The sequence below is a fragment of the Salvia splendens genome, chromosome 15, assembly GCF_004379255.2.
Source record: "Salvia splendens isolate huo1 chromosome 15, SspV2, whole genome shotgun sequence".
NCBI lineage: Eukaryota > Viridiplantae > Streptophyta > Magnoliopsida > Lamiales > Lamiaceae > Salvia > Salvia splendens.
Window position 1 is genome coordinate 11,728,503 of NC_056046.1, and position 15,647 is coordinate 11,744,149.

Here is a 15,647-nt window from a genome sequence, read left to right on the forward strand (position 1 = left end):
AATCAAGTGGACACAATTTACTTCCTTCATTCCCTGATGTGACCACCCCACCCCATCTACAATATATATACACGCATATGCGTATACATATTCGTGATCTTGGTTTAATTTGCAGTTGATTTTTTTTAAAAAGATGATAAAAATAAATAAATAGAAGCTGCCTCATCTTTAGCCAACAGGGCTCCATGTTTACTGTTAACAGTGTTGTAGTAATAAAATTTAGTGGTTGGACGAATTTATCTGGATATGGACAACCTTGACTAACTCTAACTGCGTGTCTTTTTATTTTTTAAATTAAAATAAAAAAGAATTCTTTTACTGTGGCTGCCAAAGACGAGCTGACGAAGGTTATGTTTGTCTTCAAGTGATGACCAAAAGATACGAAAATGAGAGCCCCGGTGGGATGGTGGCTGAAGGGGCGGTGGCCCCCCCAACCCTTCGCCGCTTACGGACACTCTATATGGGACGTACGTGGGCTCACCCTCTCAATGTATATGTACATGTGTATGTAATAACTCTGCATGCATATTATTATTATTATTATTATTATTATTTTAATTATTAATTATCTCGGCAGTTAGGAGTGAGAGAGAGAATAAAAAGGGATATGTGTTAGCGGCTGTGGACGACACCAAACACAGGAAGACCCTAAGTAGCATCTTTTTCGAAAACCTCATGTTTTCACTGAAAGCAAGGGAATACATTACAGTGATTAAATTTGGGGGAAATTGAGCATCACATCACACACATAATTATCTATCTATGCCTTGATATTATTTCCCCTTTTTCCCCTCCCTTCTCTCTCATCTCCTCTCTCTTTCCCTCTTAGCTTCAATTTAGCTGTAAATACCACTCCTCCCTGCATCTTCTTCATTCTTCCATTTCTGCAGCTCTCTCTTTATTTTTATTTATATATATATACATGTATCTTCTTCTTTTTTGATGAGAAAAAGCTGGTAATTAAATCTGGAATCAGAACAAATCGAAGATTGTGATTAATTAAACATGGCAGCTTCTTCTTCCTCGCCTTTCCTCTCATTAAGAGATGAAAACGAGCAGCCACAGCAGCAGCAGCTTCTGCCTTCAGCAGCCGCGGCGCCTCCTTCGGCTGCGCCGGCAAACAAGAGGCGGCGGAACCAGCCGGGAAATCCAAGCAAGTATCAAAACCCCCTTTCTTAAATCTGCATGAAATTATTTTACTAACAAATCGAGATTTATAACTATAATTAAACCGACAGATCCGGATGCGGAGGTAATCGCGCTGTCGCCGAAGACGCTAATGGCGACGAACCGGTTCGTGTGCGAGGTCTGCAACAAAGGCTTCCAGAGGGAGCAGAATCTGCAGCTGCACCGCCGCGGCCACAACCTGCCGTGGAAGCTCCGGCAGAAGAGCACCAAGGAGGTGCGGCGGAAGGTGTATCTCTGCCCGGAGCCGAGCTGCGTCCACCACGACCCGTCCCGGGCCCTCGGCGACCTCACCGGAATAAAAAAACACTACTCGCGAAAACACGGCGAGAAGAAATACAAATGCGAGAAATGCTCCAAAAAATACGCCGTGCATTCCGATTGGAAAGCCCATTCCAAAACCTGCGGCACCAGAGAATACAGATGCGACTGCGGCACTCTCTTCTCCAGGTAATTCAATTCAATCCCTAATTACCTTTTTTCATCTCAATTGTGTGATTAATTTGGGGTTTTAGGGCTTAGATTCCTTTTCTATTTTTCCTGCACATGAAAAAGTTACCTCACGGGATTGGAAAGTTCTCAGCTTTTGCAACAGTTACTAATTATGGCTCTCTTTCTCACACACACAAATGAGAAAAACACACACACATAAACTCGGATTCCTTTTTTATTATTATTGGTTTTGGAGTTTTGCTCTAATATTTCGTTTTGTTCTTTGGAGGTTTGCCTGTCAAAAAAATGGCTCCACGTGAATTGGCACTGGAAAACGCCATGACCTAAGAGGGGTTTTTTGTTTGAAAATTCTCTCTCTATCTTTGGAACATCCGTCCTAAAACGATTACTCAGACTTGGTCTGGTTTTACCTTATTAAAAAATGTGGAAAGAATTTAATTTCACACATATGATTTGGTTTTACCACTTGGAGTTCACGTGGTAGCATAAAAAAGTTATTAAGATACCAGGTTTGTTCTCTTGTGGGTTGGCTAGATGTGTTCAACACTGTACTTGTTGCAGGTATCCATTTTCATGATAATGTTTTTTGAGTGTCCAACATCCATTCCCACCTATAACCCCTCTTTCCTCTCTCTCTCAATTATTTGCCAATGTTTTTTATTTCTAAACTTTATAGTACACCACACTCATATATATGGTTGATTTGCTCTATAGAGGAATCTTCAATTTATAGGCTCATTTCTAGCTCTATTTAATTATAGGCTCATTGTTTTGGTTGACAACTGAAGGGGGTTTTGCCATATTAGAGAGCATTGTTCCTGATAAATGCAGTTGATCAGGTGTTTGCAAAAATGTTCCTTTTTTAAATTTGGTGGTGTAATAGGTGATTTGATGCAATGATGATGTTTGAATGGAAGAAACTCTTCTACCTAACTTTTTCAATTATGTATACATATGCCCTTGTCTCTTTTCTCCAAATTACATTGTGCATTCTCTCCTTCAAATATATCTATAAACCATCCTACCAACTAGTATTATACTCCTATATTCCATTCGGTAAGATTCCATTGCTCACGATTACACAGCAAAAATGTCCATATTTTTATTATTTTTGCTATTCCCCCATTTCCACAACCACCTAATTCACTTCCAATTTCTAGATGTATTGCAATTTTATACAAATAAGTATCATTACTATCTTATGTAGATATCATATTAGATCCTCATGAGAATTTCACATATATATGTTCCAGGCGTGACAGTTTCATCACACACCGAGCCTTCTGCGACGCGCTGGCTCAGGAGAGCGCGCGGAACCTGAACCCGCCCTCCCTGAGCAGCATTGGGAGCCACCTCTTAGGGCTCTCCCAGCATGATCAGATGAACCAAGGAGCCCTATCAAGTCATGACATACTCAGATTGGGCAGGCCAGGCCAGCAATACGAAACCCTAGTCAGCCCGGGAGGGTTCCACCCTTCGCCCCGGGGCCTATTCCTGCACCCAAATCACGATCACGACCATCAAGATCATCAAAATCAATCTCCCCATAGTGCCATGTTGCCCAACAAGTCATCATTGCAAAGCCTCATGCAGCTTCCCCAGCTCCACATGAACAACACTGCCAATACCTCCTCCAACTCCTCCGCCGCCGGTCTCTTCAACCTCAGCTTCTTCCCCGGAAACAACAACAATGCCGCCTCCACCATCGACGGCGGCTCTCACCACTCCGCTGCTGGATATGATTCCACCCTCTTCTCATCAGGTACACATATATTAAAAAAGGAAAATCAAAATCTAAAACCCCAGCCTCAACAAAACCCCCCAATTTATGACTAATCCATTGAATAACCATCAGGTAATCTCATGAGCATTGCGATCCCATCGCTGTACAGCACATCGCAGGCAATGCAAACCCCTAGCGGAGGGCAAATGTCGGCGACGGCGCTTCTCCAGAAGGCTGCTCAGATGGGCTCCACCGCCACCAATAACGGCGGTGCCTCGTCGTCCCTGCTAAAGAGCTTCGGGAAGTCGCCCGACCACCACAGTTTCGGGGGCAGCGGAGTCTATGGAGGGAGCAATAGCGGCAGCGGCAACCATCTGCACGACTTGATGATGAACTCCATCGCGGCGGCGGAGGGAGGCTCGGCCGCGTCGATGTTCGAGCAGGCGGAAATGGAAGAGTACAGAGGGTTCCATGGCGGGAATAGCAATAGTCAGCAGAGTGGATTCAGCAGCTTGGAGCAAGCGGGGAGGCTGACGAGGGATTTTCTTGGAGTTGGAGAGATTGTGAGAAGCGTGAGAGAGCAACAGCAGCAGCAAAGTGGGATGGAACATCTCGGCTCTTTGGATTTGCAGGGAAAAACGACATCGCATACCCAACCTTTTGGAGGGAGGAGTTTTCAGTGAAGGGATGGGGGTTTTAGATTTAAATGAAGAAAGAGATGTGATCATTTCACAGGTATTCTTGCTTTCTATTCTATATACTTATTTTTAGTCAATTAATATCCATACTTTATATATATGTATATACTTATACAGATATTTCATTGCACCAAAATACCAAATGCCTTCTGTAATTGTCACAGGAATTATTTTGTGGAGTACTACATATTAGGATTAATGATGATATATTATTATATTTCATAAAATAAATTATTTTCTATTTTTTTAGTACAATAAATGGCCAATGCTCATAAAAGGTTAAACATAAATTAAATTAATCCATGAAAATGCATTTTTAATACATAATTCGAGGTATGAAAATAAAAAACAAAATATCTTCATTCTTCTACACTAGTAGTAATTTTTTATTGGTGTGTTCTTTGATTCCCTAAAAAAAATTAGTGTGTTCTTTCATTAAACTAATGTAGAAACCATAGTTTTTGAGTTAGGAAATTAATTGGTTAACTATTGATGCATGCAGGAGATCGAGCGGCTTGATTGAAGAAGATGGCTAGCTTGTGTTTCTGCAGTGTATATGGATGATGGATCCGAACCCCAAAAAAAGTTTTTTCTTCTGCTCTTATAATTTTTAGGTGCACTAGAAGAAGGAACGTACCTCAAACTTGTTGTTTTAATTTTGTAGTGTGACAATTTTTGTTCTTTTAACCTTTTGAATGAATATTTTGAGGAAAAACATAGAAAAAGAATGTAGAACTGTAGAAGTTCAAAAAGAACGTTTCAAGTGAAAATGATGTTTTATAAATTCTATGAATGATCAAGTACAGCTTCACTTCGAAGGATTTACTATGTTTTGGTAGTAGCTAGAACCGAAAATGAAAAATCATTTACGATTCTCCGATTAATATTGTTCATTTCGATACAATTAATTTCCACTACCGGTATGATTCCAATAACATGATTTTTATTTTAACTCACCATTAATATTCTCCTATTCCTATATATAGTATTTGTTTGTTGAATATACTATATTTTTATATGTAAGTTCTCACATTTTAGAAAGAATATAATTACAGTTGAATTATCCTCAATAGATTTCATACTATAGGGAATCGTAAATTTAAGTATAGGTGTATTAATTATTTAATTAATTGATAAGAAATAATGTATTAATCAAAAGAGATGTTTAATACAAATGAATGCAACCAAATTAAATTAACATATAACATAGAATTATAACGAACTTGAATTTAATTTTTATGTATAGCTTTGCCACTTAAAATATTTCTCATTGGCAATTTGAATCTATGAAATAAATGTATTTAAACAAGATATTTTCACTGTTGCATATTGATGAAAGAAGAACCATAAAAACAAAACAAAAGTTTTTGAAAATCATTCCAGAAAGTAGAATGGGTCCCATCTAGAAGCTGGCAAAAAACAATTATGACAGACCAAATACATAAACATTATTATGTGAGTATGAAAAGATCCCCAACATGCACCCCTTTTTTTGTAGCAAACATCAATAAATTCATATATATACTAAGTTGTCCTAGTTATCTTTGAAATTTTAGGATGCAAGTTCATAATGTTAATGGGACCATTTAGATCTATTCAGGAGTCTTCCTAAAGATTATTATCTTATTACTTTATTGATACTATTTAAGTACATATTGCCCTCAAATTGGGACCAGAGAAATCTATTATCTTAGAAATATTATTAATTCATAATGTTAGTTTAAGGCGATGTTCTACTATATATGTATGCATAATCCGTTCTCCATGCTTTTGTTGGATAATAATGAAGCAATAATGCAAAATTTTAATACTTTGATACATATGATGCTTGTAGGAATTATTGAGTTATAGGTGGCGAATTTATATACAATAAACCCCAATTTTTATTAGTTTGATTATGCCTGTGCCATTTTGTACTTATACATTTTGTGATGATAACCATACATACACTATATATTAAATGAATTTCAAAACACACCCATGACCCATCCATGATTTTAACGTCAGAGACTCCGATGTACAACTCCGTCCGCCGCCATTAGTTGTCTCGATTTGACTCATCTCAAATTTAAAAAAATATAATAAAAAAAATGGGTAAAAAATTCAGTGAAATGTGATTTCTACACTTTATAATAAAATGTGAATAAATCAAATTAATGGAATGTAAAGTCTATTAACTTAAGTATAATAGTAAAAAAAATAAATGAGAAATTATTTATGGGCGGTTAGAAATAAAAAATGGAGGTAATTAATGACAGACGGCAGGGGTGTTTAATATAATTACGGGTAAATATAATCAATGCGTGGTTATTGAAAATAAATCAATTTGCACAAACCAAGATATAAATACGAAAATAGAAGCTAAAATACGCCGGAAAATACAATCATGAGTCCACAACAATTTTTTTTTATCCCTAATAAGAAAATTAAACCGTTGGCTTCTTTGAATATCAATATTGTGCGACGATGGTCTTTATTCTAATAATTGACTATTTTTCTTCTTCACGAGCTTCTTAGATTTTAATAGATAATTTAGTCACTCTTCTTTTCATTATCAATCATGCGAATTAAGAAGCTACTAATTGAATATTGGTCGGTGAGTTATGACCTTATTTGGTTAGATTAATGTGATTCGTTTGTTTAAGAAGACTGTACAAACACTGAATTCAGTAACTTTGGTTTGGAAATTTTGATCACTATTTGGTCTTATAAAACGCTGAAATACTTTTCAATACTATATTATGATAGTTCTAGATAGGATCTAAACGACAAAGTTAAGACCCTATTGATTAAGTTGACGAAAGGCTGTAAAAGTGATTAGTTGCCTAAATAGCATATATCGGTCAATTAAACCTTAGTTATTATGTAATTCTCAATTCGTTAATTAATTATACCAAATAAAAATGACTTCCACCTAAATATATACAAAAAATTTAAAAATAATTGTTAGAGATGATTATAACGTACCTTCCAAGAAACTTCCTTCAAGAATTGTAGGTGCCCACAATTCTATTGTATTTTATTTACAAAATAACACACACAAACTATAATTCAACAATTCACAACTTTTAGGTTTACGATTCAATTTAATCTGCACCCCACACATTCCCTACCTTTATATGCTGGAGTATTTTTTCAATCAATAATTTTTTCGTTCACGCGATCATATATTTTTTAAGTAGATGAAAAAAGAGAGAGAAAGCAGAATAATCAGAGAAAATACATGATAAAACAAAAAACGCAGGTCAGGATTATAATCATTAGAAAGTTTAAATTCCAAGAAAAAAAAAAACACATTATGAAATCATTGAACAAACAAAAATACGTTTCGGCCTATGGACCCACATGAAGAAACCCATACACTACTATTAGGATGAGGTGATAATGCAATAAGAGGCCCAGCCCATTAATGAGGCCCGACCGTTTTAACCTAGTCTTGGCTGAATCAATAGAATAGCCCACTATGCCTAATAAATCGCTACATTTTTCTCCTAAAAAATCGCTACATTTTATTTAAATTAATTTGATGCATAGCTTATATTTTTTAACTGTTAGAATTTTCGGTTAAAGTATATTAATTTGTTATTCAAATAAATATATGAAATTGTTTATTCGTAATGGAGAGGGATCAAATAAAAAATAAAGGGCCTTATATTCTTTATAAATATAAGCCGAGGTTTTAGCATAGTTCATGTATTCTTTCTACAACATATTGATAATAGTCTATGTAAGATCATAGTAGCTAAACCAATTTCATTATTCAATTTTATATGGATCAAGGTATGCTTTTGCTCTTTAATTTATGAATTTTTTCTATTGTTATTGGTTAATCATTGCTTTCATATAGATCAATATATTCTTTCGTTCTATAGTTGATTCTCTTTCTCCATTATTTTGGTTAATCATACTTTTATATAATGGTTCATTGAATTATTACAACATTATTTGTTATTTTTATCTATTAGGGGTTTTTCCTCTTATCAAAACTCAAAACTTGTTAAATATTTCTTCTTTTTTCCTCTATGATAAGCAGACGAACGAACTTATATCATGTTTTTGTATTTTTGGAAAATTTAATAATAATAGGACGAAGAAAGTCAAAGTCAAAGATGACAAATGATGGCCTCATATTCAACTTGTCCAACTATTTTGTTCGCTACCATTTGTACTTAGTGTAGTGCAAAAATCTATAATACACGTAGAATTAGACCACTAATTAATACTTATTCATACTATATACTAAGACTTATTCATAAACATTAATCTGTCACACGTGAACTTATTGAACAAACTAACCCCTAACCGGCAATTGTCACACAACTAATCACTGTCTCTTTCTTTCTTCAATTTAATCACCAACTTATTCTTGCCGTCTCTCCTAACCCTATAAATACCTCTTCTCAATTCTTCAATTTTCCACACCTTCTATTTCAAACCCTCATACATTCCAAATATGGTCGCTTTTGAATCCACTCCACCACTAGCCCAACACTACACCAAAATAGTACATGATCGGGTGCATCAAAAAATATCATGCGACCAAAATTCGCGAATTGATGACGGATGCCAAGAACTACCGGTAATTGACCTCGCGGGTCTGATGGGCGACGACGAGGATGCTAGGGTCAAATGTGCGTCCCAAATCGCGGCCGCTTCGTCAGAATGGGGGTTCTTCCAAATAGTCAACCATGGGGTCAACCCGGACCTCATAAAACAATTGAGAAAAGAGCAAATCGAGCTTTTCAAGACTCCTTTCTCAAGAAAGTCAAGTTGTGGACTTCTCAACAACTCGTACCGTTGGGGGTCCCCCTCGGCCACCACCCCCGACAACTTCTCGTGGTCCGAGGCGTTCCACATCCCCCTAATCAAGATCTCCGACCAATCTTGCTACGGCGAGTTCACCTCTCTAAGGTATGTATTTATATAAGATAGGGCTAGTCCTATTAGGACAACACTTAGATACTACTTCCAACTTCCCACCATTCTCCGATGTGGGATGAGTTTGCAACCTAACAAGTTCAAAGCAGGTCATAGGCTTTGTTGTTGACCGCGTATTTTTGTGCAGGGAAGTGCTGATCGGATACGCGGCCGCAATGCAGAAACTGGCCAAACTGCTAGCCGAGGTGCTGATCAAGAATCTAGGGCAAAAATTGGGAGATTTTGAGGAGACGATCAAATGCGACGAGACCACATGTTTTCTTCGATTGAACCGTTACCCGGCATGTCCTTTATCCGCAGAAATCTTCGGTTTGGTGCCACACACAGATAGTGATTTCCTCACAATATTAAATCAAGATGAAGTTGGAGGGCTTCAACTCATCAAAGACTCCAAATGGGTCGCTGTCAAACCCAACAAAGATGCACTCATTGTCAACATTGGTGATCTTTTTCAGGTAATAATAATTAATCAACATACCATTTTATTTCATGTCACAACCGTAATTTGAGTATTTTAAAATTTGGTCGTTTTTAGTTTGCTAATTATAGAGGCGATCTTGTCGGGTTCATAAAAGTGACAAATAATTAAATAAAATTATACGTTGTGGAAATGGAAAAAAGGGTTTGATTCCCTCCCCTAATTCATGACAGCAACATAATTTATTTGACATGATTCCATTCTATAATTTCATGAAGCTACTAAAAAGCTAAGATTTGTCCTATATTATTTAAATATATGTATCAATCACATCTTTGTCGCCTATAAAAAATATTTTATTAGCAATTCAATGTCACAAGACAATAAATTGCAAATTATACATACTCTCAAAAGGATGCATGGAAGTTGCAACTAACATTCTGTCCCTCAATGATCTCATTCTCCATCGATTATAAATTAAATAATATAAGCCCTTAGAGGAGTAGCTAGGTGCATATTTATATTCCTTTGGCCTTGAATGAACTGAATTTGTCACTTTGTATATGTGGATTAGTGGTGTAGTCAAACACGTTTGTTGACAGTTAGAATCAATGCTTGATTAATTTAATACTACATACATTATTGTTTTGGAATCTTGATTAAAGCAAGTATTAAATAATTGTGCAGGCTTGGAGTAACAATTTGTATAAGAGTGTGGAGCATAAAGTGATGGCCAATCCTAACGTAGAGAGATTCTCAGTGGCCTACTTTCTTTGCCCTTCTTATGAGTCATTGATCAAGAGTTGCAAACAGCCATCTCTTTATACTAATTTCACCTTTGCAGAGTATAGAGCCAAAGTGCAGGAAGATGCGAGATTATTTGGTCGAAAATTCGGCCTATCTAGGTTTCTACGATCATAATTATTCATACAACATATATATATATAAGCCAAATAAATGTATCATTGTTTAGAAAGGGAATAAGAGTATACCACATTTTGTGTTTAATTAGTAAAAAAACTAGCATGTTCTTATTGTGATACTACATTATGTTTCTAATATTAAATGTTATAAGGTGGCGTTCGGTTGCCATGACTAATATCATGAGACTATCCATCTAGAATTAAGTTGTGGGATTATTTTAGTTGGAGGGGGGATGCTATGACTAATTATCATGAGACTATCCATCTAGAATTAAGTTGAAGGGTTCAATATTATGAACCAAACATGATACATATTTAATTATAAGATTTAATCTTACCAACCGAACACCCCTAAGAAGACTATTGTTTGAAAAGACGACATTCATACTAGTACCTAGCTATTACCAAAACTTGCTCCTACGTGACTTGGAACAATAAAATACTTAAAGCGGAATGGTGAGTCAAAATATAATCGAGTCTGATTTTCGATAAATATAAAATTTATGTAAACAAAGTAGTATATATGTGCGGACAGTTTATGCATGTTCCCTTTCTTTGTATTATTGTATGCACAAAACAATTTTTCTTTTACATTGATTTCATAAATATTCATTTGAAATTATGAAATAGTACTAGTAATTCATAAAGGAAACTTGGGCTTCATCCAAAAAAAAAGAAGAGGAGGAGATCAACAACCATGAAATTGCATGAATATATTGCAGCCCAAGTCCGAGAAAGATGGGCCCTAATCCGAGAAAGTGGCCCAACTGATCACTTTAGGATAAACTTAAAACTTGGCCCGAATAAGAGTCGCTAATTTCCTTTTTGGGCCATCCCTCATTAAGAGTCACTCTTCATTTTTACCATAAATGGTAGTAGGTCTCACATTCCACTAACTCACTCCACTCACATTTTATTATAAAATCAATATAAAAAGTGGGTTCCATATTCCACAAACCTTTTCAACCAACTTTTCTTTACATTTCTTAAAACTCGTGCCCGGTCAAACAACGACTCCTATTAGGGGACGGAGGGAGTATTATATTAGATGGTTTCAACTTTCAATGGTATCTTAATTGAATGTTCCTATTTAGTAAATACTATATCAAATTGTGTGGGCGGTATAGTACTCAGTATTTTACAGTTTCTTAATCATATACACACTTATAGGTCAGTTGTACTTTATGACTAAAACATTGGCTTTGACATATTGGGAATGATTTAAAATAATCGAATTCGATTTTAGCTGTCACAAAAAGATGATGTATAGGAATTTGAACCCAAAACTTAGGTTCAGTTTTAGCCTTATCAATATACTACTACTATAGAGTAGTCTAATAATTTTAATATGCACGCACATTCGAAGAGTTTGACTCCAGATAAAGTTGACGCTGTTATGTTGACACGTGGTCGATTATGATATGCCATTCAATTGCAAGCTTTTTTCAAAGCTTTATAAATACTCCCTCCATCCCCGGATAATTTATCTCATTTTTCCATTTCGATCCGTCTCATTTCACTTTTTACCATTTTTTATAGTGGACCTCATATTCCACTAACTCATTCTTACTCATATTTTATTATAAAACTAATATATAAAAATATGACCCACATTCCACTAACTTTTTCAACTCACTTTTCATTACATTTCTTGAAACTCGTGCCCGATCAAAGTGAGACGAATTATCCGAGACGGAGAGAGTACATCTTAATTTATCCTACTCAATATTCTACTCAAATGCTAATATTTAGTAAGACTAATTTGTGTAAATGAATTCTCACTGTCTCATATTTTCCACAACTAATAATTCAATCTATATCTTAAACCAATAGGCAAGTAGAGTATATTAGACAAAATATATTAGGCAGAGAAATTGTCACCTCATAGAGAGGGTATGTATTGATTGAAAAATATAACGTGAGTGGAGAAAGTACAAGACTATATAATATAAAGAATAAATAAATTGATAAAGGAGTATACTGTAATATTTTGGTGGATTGCCATACAACTTCGATGATAAATGTTAGCCCAAGATATGATTACATATCTATAAATAATGTGTACGGTAGGTAGCTCGATGATGAAGATGAGCAAGATATACCAAAGCAATTTTATCAATAACAACAAAAGGATATAATAAGCCAAATTAAATACTCAAAAGTAAAAGTATATGAGTAATGATTCCTAAGGTCATATGTTGGTAACTGAATATATAGTGGACAAAAGCAAAGGGCAAATATTTTGACCAGTATTAGTTTTAAAGTGAAAATAAAGTATATGAGTAATGATTCCTAAGGTCATATGTTGGTAATTGAATATATAGTGGACAAAAGCAAAGGGCAAATATTTTGACCAGTATTAGTTTTAAAGTGAAAATGGACCATACAAAATAGGGACACGCAATACAAAAGTTGTTTCAAATCACTTCTCTTTATAAGTTGTTTTGTCAAAATCGAAGAATATTATAGGTATTACATTTTAAAATTATATAATTAAAGTGGTAAGAGAATAATCATAGTTTAAACTAGTAATAATGCAGCGAACTTTAATATGAAAATTAGGAAAGAAAACGTAGAAATTAATCTAAATTTCATAGAATTTTCACTTGTTGTAACACGTGACAATCATCTATAATTAGTAATACTACATAGAGATGTTACATAATTATTCAATAGATTACTATTATTTGGCTTTACTTTTGATGTGGATTGTGGAATCTTCCCCTTAACTAATACTGTAATAACCTCACTCCTCTTGATTACAACCATAGAATTAGTAAGTTCGTGTCAAATGATTCTTGTCCATGTATGGCTAAACAAATGACAAAAAAAGTACATTTATTTTTTTACTTTAGCAAATTTTATTGGTTTGGATTTTGAGATCTGAGTATACTGCCCAAGTTATGTGTGGATATTGTTTATATATCATACTCTAGTATTTTAAAAATTATAATTATCCATCAATTATTGAAAGTGAAACCCATCCAAATTTGTTCAAAGTTCAAACCATAAGACCATGTTTATCGGGATGGGTGGGTCGGTTGTCATGTAGGTAATGCAATTAAAAAAAAAATTAATTCACACACAAGTCTCCCTCTCTCCTCGACCCAAGTCTCCTTCTCTCCTCAAACACACCTTCGGTCTCTCTTCTCATTTAACCACTCAGCCAATGAGATTGTGCCAAATGGCACAATTTCATTGGCTGATATTATTATTTTTAATAATTGATATATCTTTAATATATTATATTAAAAAATTATAAAATTTATACTAAAATTCATAATTTTTCTTCCTCTATAAATAGAGATAGACGTCACCACGGTTCGTGAACCGCCGGTTCACGGTTCGGAACCGGCGGTTCCGGTTCAAGAATTGGTGGAACCTGAACCGGCCCGGCCAAGACCTCACGGTTCCGGTTCATGAACCGTGAACCGGCGGTTCACTTGAACCGGCTGAACCGTCGGTAGTTATCCGGTTCCGGGCCGGTTCCGGGCCGGTTCGGCGGTTCATCCGATTTTTTTTTTACATTGTAAATTGTAATTCAAGTTAAAAATGTAAAAAAACTTGCGTAAATAAAATTAGAATGAAGCGATGTACAAATGTAATTTTATTGATACAAATTACAACTTCAAAATTACAAATTACAACTTTAAAATTACAAATTACAAGTTAAAATTTACAAATTACAACATAAAAATTAGAAATTACAACTTCAAAATTATAAATTACAAAAGACTTAAAGTCTTCATTACAATTTACAAAATTACATATTCGAAATAAAGGGGAGAAAAAAGAAATAAAGGAAAAGGACTTGAGCTCAACTTAAATTTAAACTTAAATATAAAATTTAAGTTGAAATATAAGTTGAGATGTCTACGTATCCTCAATGCTCAATTGCATTTTGGAATCAAAGTCCACTTAGTTCTCTTACCTTGCTTACTTATTTGGCTTGATCGGAGGAATTGACGCCTACTCTTCTTCGTCGGGGAAGTAGTCTTGGTCGGGTTGTACTACTTGATTGTCCAAATCCGGTTCTTGGTCTCTAATTTCGGCGGAGCACCAATCATCAAGTAACATGGTGGCTTCCATGTTTTGCCCGGTGAGTCTACTTCTTCTGTCGTCCAAGACGTTGCCTCCAACACTAAAGGCGGACTCGACGGCGACAGTGGAAGCCGGAACCGAAAAGATCTCCTTGGCCATTGATGCAAGGATGGGAAAATCTTTCTCGTGTGATCCCCACCAATCTAGGACGTCGATTTATTGGGGAACAAGACCTTCTTCTTCCTCATTGAATGAAAAGTGTGAGTCAAAATATAAATCTAACTCACTTACCGAATGTGCCTCCCTTCCTCCGCTGCTGAAGCCGTATAGGTCCGCCAATTGGGATTGGGCGTCGGGGTCATCAACTTGGAAGAAGCCAAAGTTATGTGTTTGACGGGGGGGTCTAGGTCGAACTTGGTGGGTAGTGTTGTACTTGGCTTCGTAATCGTGAAAGAGAGCCCGCAAGTCGAACTCGAAATTTCTTTGGAGGCTTGGGATGTGGGGGAGGTTTATTTGGAATGTTTGGGCAAGATTTATGTAGTTGTCGTCGTCCTCGTCAGTTTGCAAAGCTCGGAGTGGTTCAAGATCAATAGAAGCTAAATTGTTGTAATAAAATTCTAAAATTTTGAAAGTACCAACATGTTTCCACTTTGGATCCAAAACTTTGGCAAGCAAAAAAACCGTTGGGGTCTCATTGAAATACTTGAGCCATTTTTCAACCATGTAATATAAAACACACATTAGCTCAAGATTGTTTGTGGAATTTTTCATTGCAGTTTTAAAACCAAGTGATATGATCATGCAATGTTCTAAAACACGAACGGATGTGCAATAATACATGACGAACTCATATTTTCATAGGTGTAATTGGTATGTTGAAGTGCTAAATGTCAATTTTATCACTCGAAATTGACTTCATCTAACCGATTATTATACCTTTGGAGTTCTATGTGTTTTGTTGAGTGTTCTAGGAAAGATAGCTGAAAAGAGGAGAAAATGGAACATAAAGTGTTCAGAGGCAGCAGGGGCACGAAAAGAAGGACCCGGCCGGGTGGATTTACAGTGCAATAATCCGACCCGGCCGGGTAGAGCCAGAGTCAGCAACGGTCCTAAAAGGGGGACCCGGCCGGGTGGATTTCCTGTGTAATAATCCGACCCGGTCGGGTAGAGCCAGAGGTAAGCAATGAGTCTAAAAGGGAGACCCGGCCGGGTGAATTTATTGTGTAATAATTCTACCCGGCCGGGTACTATAGTCTGACGCGTCTGAG

At 35.9% G+C, this 15,647-nt stretch overlaps 2 protein-coding genes across 3 annotated transcripts; both read left to right on the forward strand.

Annotated features, from left to right (window-relative positions):
- Positions 1 to 646: 646 nt before the first annotated feature.
- Positions 647 to 4,870, forward strand: LOC121767129 (protein indeterminate-domain 5, chloroplastic-like). 2 transcript variants are annotated; one of them, XM_042163324.1, is made up of 5 exons: positions 647 to 1,157; positions 1,239 to 1,635; positions 2,892 to 3,400; positions 3,494 to 4,096; positions 4,562 to 4,870. In XM_042163324.1, the coding sequence occupies exons 1-4, from the start codon at positions 1,046 to 1,048 to the stop codon at positions 4,042 to 4,044; spliced, it is 1,569 nt and encodes a 522-aa protein (XP_042019258.1). In that variant the 5' UTR covers positions 647 to 1,045; the 3' UTR covers positions 4,045 to 4,096; positions 4,562 to 4,870. The 2 variants fall into 2 exon arrangements, with proteins under 2 accessions (XP_042019258.1, XP_042019257.1); XM_042163323.1 differs by having other exon boundaries at positions 647 to 1,153.
- A 3,642-nt stretch (positions 4,871 to 8,512) lies between these two features.
- Positions 8,513 to 10,336, forward strand: LOC121768241 (gibberellin 2-beta-dioxygenase 6-like). Its single transcript, XM_042164663.1, has 3 exons — positions 8,513 to 8,970; positions 9,125 to 9,452; positions 10,103 to 10,336. Exons 1-3 carry the CDS (start codon positions 8,513 to 8,515, stop codon positions 10,334 to 10,336), a joined length of 1,020 nt encoding a protein of 339 aa, XP_042020597.1.
- The last annotated feature ends 5,311 nt before the right edge of the window (positions 10,337 to 15,647 follow it).

Coding starts and splice junctions, on each gene's coding strand:
- LOC121767129 (XM_042163323.1), top strand. CDS start 1,006: ATGGCAGCTTCTTCTTCCTCGCCTTTCCTCTCATTAAGAGATGAAAAC. Junction 1,154..1,238: donor GAACCAGCCGGGAAATCCAA/GCAAGTATCAAA, acceptor TTAAACCGACAG/ATCCGGATGCGGAGGTAATC. Junction 3,401..3,493: donor TTCCACCCTCTTCTCATCAG/GTACACATATAT, acceptor AATAACCATCAG/GTAATCTCATGAGCATTGCG.
- LOC121768241 (XM_042164663.1), top strand. CDS start 8,513: ATGGTCGCTTTTGAATCCACTCCACCACTAGCCCAACACTACACCAAA. Junction 8,971..9,124: donor GGCGAGTTCACCTCTCTAAG/GTATGTATTTAT, acceptor ATTTTTGTGCAG/GGAAGTGCTGATCGGATACG. Junction 9,453..10,102: donor ACATTGGTGATCTTTTTCAG/GTAATAATAATT, acceptor ATAATTGTGCAG/GCTTGGAGTAACAATTTGTA.